Here is a 2,771-nt window from a genome sequence, read left to right on the forward strand (position 1 = left end):
CGGGAGCCCCGCCCGCTCGCCGTGTCACTCGCTGCCCTCGGCGCGCCCCCGGCCCGACGGACCGCCGCGGCCGGTAAGAACCCCGTAGGCGGAGGAGGCGGAGCCGTTTTGCTTCCCGCCCGCTGGCGCCCGCGCTCAGACGCTCGTTTGATTGTTTGGCGGGAGACTCGATTTTTCTGCTTTCTCGCCGTCTCGGGTCTTCGTCGCTCGGCGCCGGTTCCCTTCTTTGCGAGTTTGCCGCCTCATCCGGTTCACGCTCGGCTCCGCTTCGAAATCGGGTCCGGTCCCCGGTGTTTGCTTCCGGTTTCGGTCCTACGCCCGCGCGGAGTTTCTCGCGTCGCATAGGAGGCAGGCTAGCCAAGGGGGAGCGCCGCGCACTATCTGAAGCTTCGCGATTGCCGAGGCTTTCCGTGGTTTGCCTTTCAAAATAAAAGTGCCCCTCTTTTCCGACGCGCTCGAGGGTAAGCGCGCTTCGGGATCAACGGGGTCCTTCTTCTTCCTCGTCCTCCTCTCGCGGTGAAGCTAAGGGTCGAGACAGGCTCCGCCCCCCCCGTCACCCTCAACCAATCAGCCGAGAAAGCTTCCAATCAGCTGCGTCCTGCCTGATTGGCTCAGGGAGGGGGAAGGGGAGGAGCCGAGGACAGGAAGCCACGCTACGGCGCACATTGGATTTCCAAAAAGCAAAACAAAACAAAAAACATTCAAAACAAAGGCTTCCACCGGCTAACCCCGCCCCCCTCTCTGCGATTGGTCTGTTTGCAGCCGGACGAGGACCGCCCCCAGCCGCGGCCCAATCAGCTGAGGCGCTTGGCCTCCTACGTCTTCTCCTCGTCCGCCCTGGAGACGGAGCACTACCCCCACGGGGGCGGCGCCGCCTTCATCCAGAGGAGCCGCTCGGCCGAGAGCAGCCCCGCCCACGCCGCCGCCGCCGGTTGGAGGCGGCGGCACGGCGTGGGGGGGGGGGGTGGCGGGCCCAACTCACCCAGACATGCGCGCGCGCACAAGTATACTCAAAGACACGCCCACACGCACGCACGCCGGTGCTGACGATGCAATAAACGAGTCCCGCCAACGTGTCGCGCAAGCTCAAGGCTCAGACAGGAAGTCCCCCGTGAGGAACAGGAAGTGGACTTTGCGGAGTCTTCCTGTGGCCGCCCGACAGCTTTTTGGCGTTTCTTTCCACTGACTTTCCGCGAGCGACGCCACCAAACGCGCCGTTTCCCCCACGTATGCAAAGAGGGACGACGATGGAGGGGACACAAAGACACGCGTCGTGTTCACTGGACGCGTCTTTGCCATTTTGTAGCGAAAACACTCCCACTTTATTGTCATCTTTTTGTTCTTGTTTATGATTTTTAGTTTTAATTTTTTTTCAATCGCTTTCCGAAATGTTCCTGCTTCAGTCAGGAGCGACATGAGCGTTTTAGCGCGTGGCTGCTAGCATGGTTCAAGCCGACCTTGTGGTCAGAGGGTCGCTAAAGCAAAAGCTAGCGTCTCGCTATTAGTGCACGTGAGGTCGAGTGTGTGTGTGTGTGTGTGTGTGTGTGTGTGTGTGTGTCGTTGGTCACTGCTGCACTTTATCGCCGTCGTCAAGCCGCGCGGACGCAATAATGCTACACCGTTTGCTTAACATGTCGCCCGACTGTCGGAGCTCCTGGCCATTCAGTAAAAGGGGGCGGGGCTTCGGTATCTCGTAAACACTTTATTATTATTATTATTATTTTTTTTTTTTTTTACCCGCATCTTTAAGGGCTAAACTGGGCGAATATGCACCACTTCCTGTTTGCGCTGCTTCACTTTGCTCATGTAGAATGTATCGCAAGCTAAGCTAGGCTAGGCACGCTGGTTTTACGCGCCGCGCGCGGGCGTCGCGTGACGCTTGCTGCTAAGGCTACAAAGCGCCGCTCCTCGCGTTTTTTTTTTTTGTTGGGTTTGGCTGTTCATATCGACGAGCTTCCACCGGAACCAAAAAACGTGTGATGTGCTTCGTTAGCGCCCATGCCCCGGTTAGCGCTCGACTGTTGGCGTGGTGAAAGTAGGGCGACGCATTAGCCCATCCTAGCGGGAGTGCCGCGGGCGACATTTTTACCTCATAAATCCATTCTAGCCAATGAATAACCTGCTTTTTTTTTTTTGCGGAGGGGGGGGGCGGGGCGTCATACTGTGGATTATTTTGGGATAACAGGGTGATGAAATACAAGCAAATGTGTGTTTTTGCGCAAGAAGAAGAAGAAGGAAGCTAAAACATGTCGCTAGCTAGTCGCTAGCTAGTCCATCCACAACATTCATTCGCGAAAAGCACTGGAAGCAATCCCTTTTTTTTTTGCTTGTTTTTTCTTTTCATTCGGAAGTTATCAAGTCAATGTAGCATTTTCAAATTTTAATCAAAACAATTTGCATTTTTGTCATCTATAAATATCTTTTCGTCACAACAATTTGCATTTTTGTCATATATAAATATATGCACGTATAGATAACACACACACACACACACACGCGTGTGTAGAAAGAGTCGGAGAGATGTCGACCTTGTCACTTTTGAAAAAAAAATACAATCTTAAGGTGTATTTGGAAACAACACAAAAAAAAAGCTATCGATCACTTTTGATGCGCTTACGCAGGAGAAAGCCCCGCCTCCTCTTTTTCAAGCTCCGCTAGGCTCAGATAGTCGAATGTCTTTTTGTTTCTGTTTTGCAATAAAATTGAACGACACAGAAGAATTTGCTTTTTTTTTCGACCAAAGTGAAGCATGAACCTTTGTACCCCCCCCC

The 2,771-nt window shown here is 53.6% G+C and overlaps 1 protein-coding gene across 1 annotated transcript in view; it reads left to right on the forward strand.

The window, feature by feature from the left end:
* ttbk1a (tau tubulin kinase 1a) overlaps positions 1 to 1,115 on the forward strand; it is an 8,456-nt gene extending 7,341 nt beyond the window's left edge. Inside the window, 3 exon segments of the mRNA XM_019889622.1 lie at positions 7 to 73; positions 763 to 951; positions 1,086 to 1,115. Coding sequence (XP_019745181.1) covers positions 7 to 73; positions 763 to 951; positions 1,086 to 1,115 — 286 coding nt within the window.
* The last annotated feature ends 1,656 nt before the right edge of the window (positions 1,116 to 2,771 follow it).

Source organism: Hippocampus comes, unplaced genomic scaffold (genome assembly GCF_001891065.2).
Source record: "Hippocampus comes isolate QL1 unplaced genomic scaffold, H_comes_QL1_v1.1 scaffold301, whole genome shotgun sequence".
In the NCBI taxonomy this organism is placed as follows: domain Eukaryota; kingdom Metazoa; phylum Chordata; class Actinopteri; order Syngnathiformes; family Syngnathidae; genus Hippocampus; species Hippocampus comes.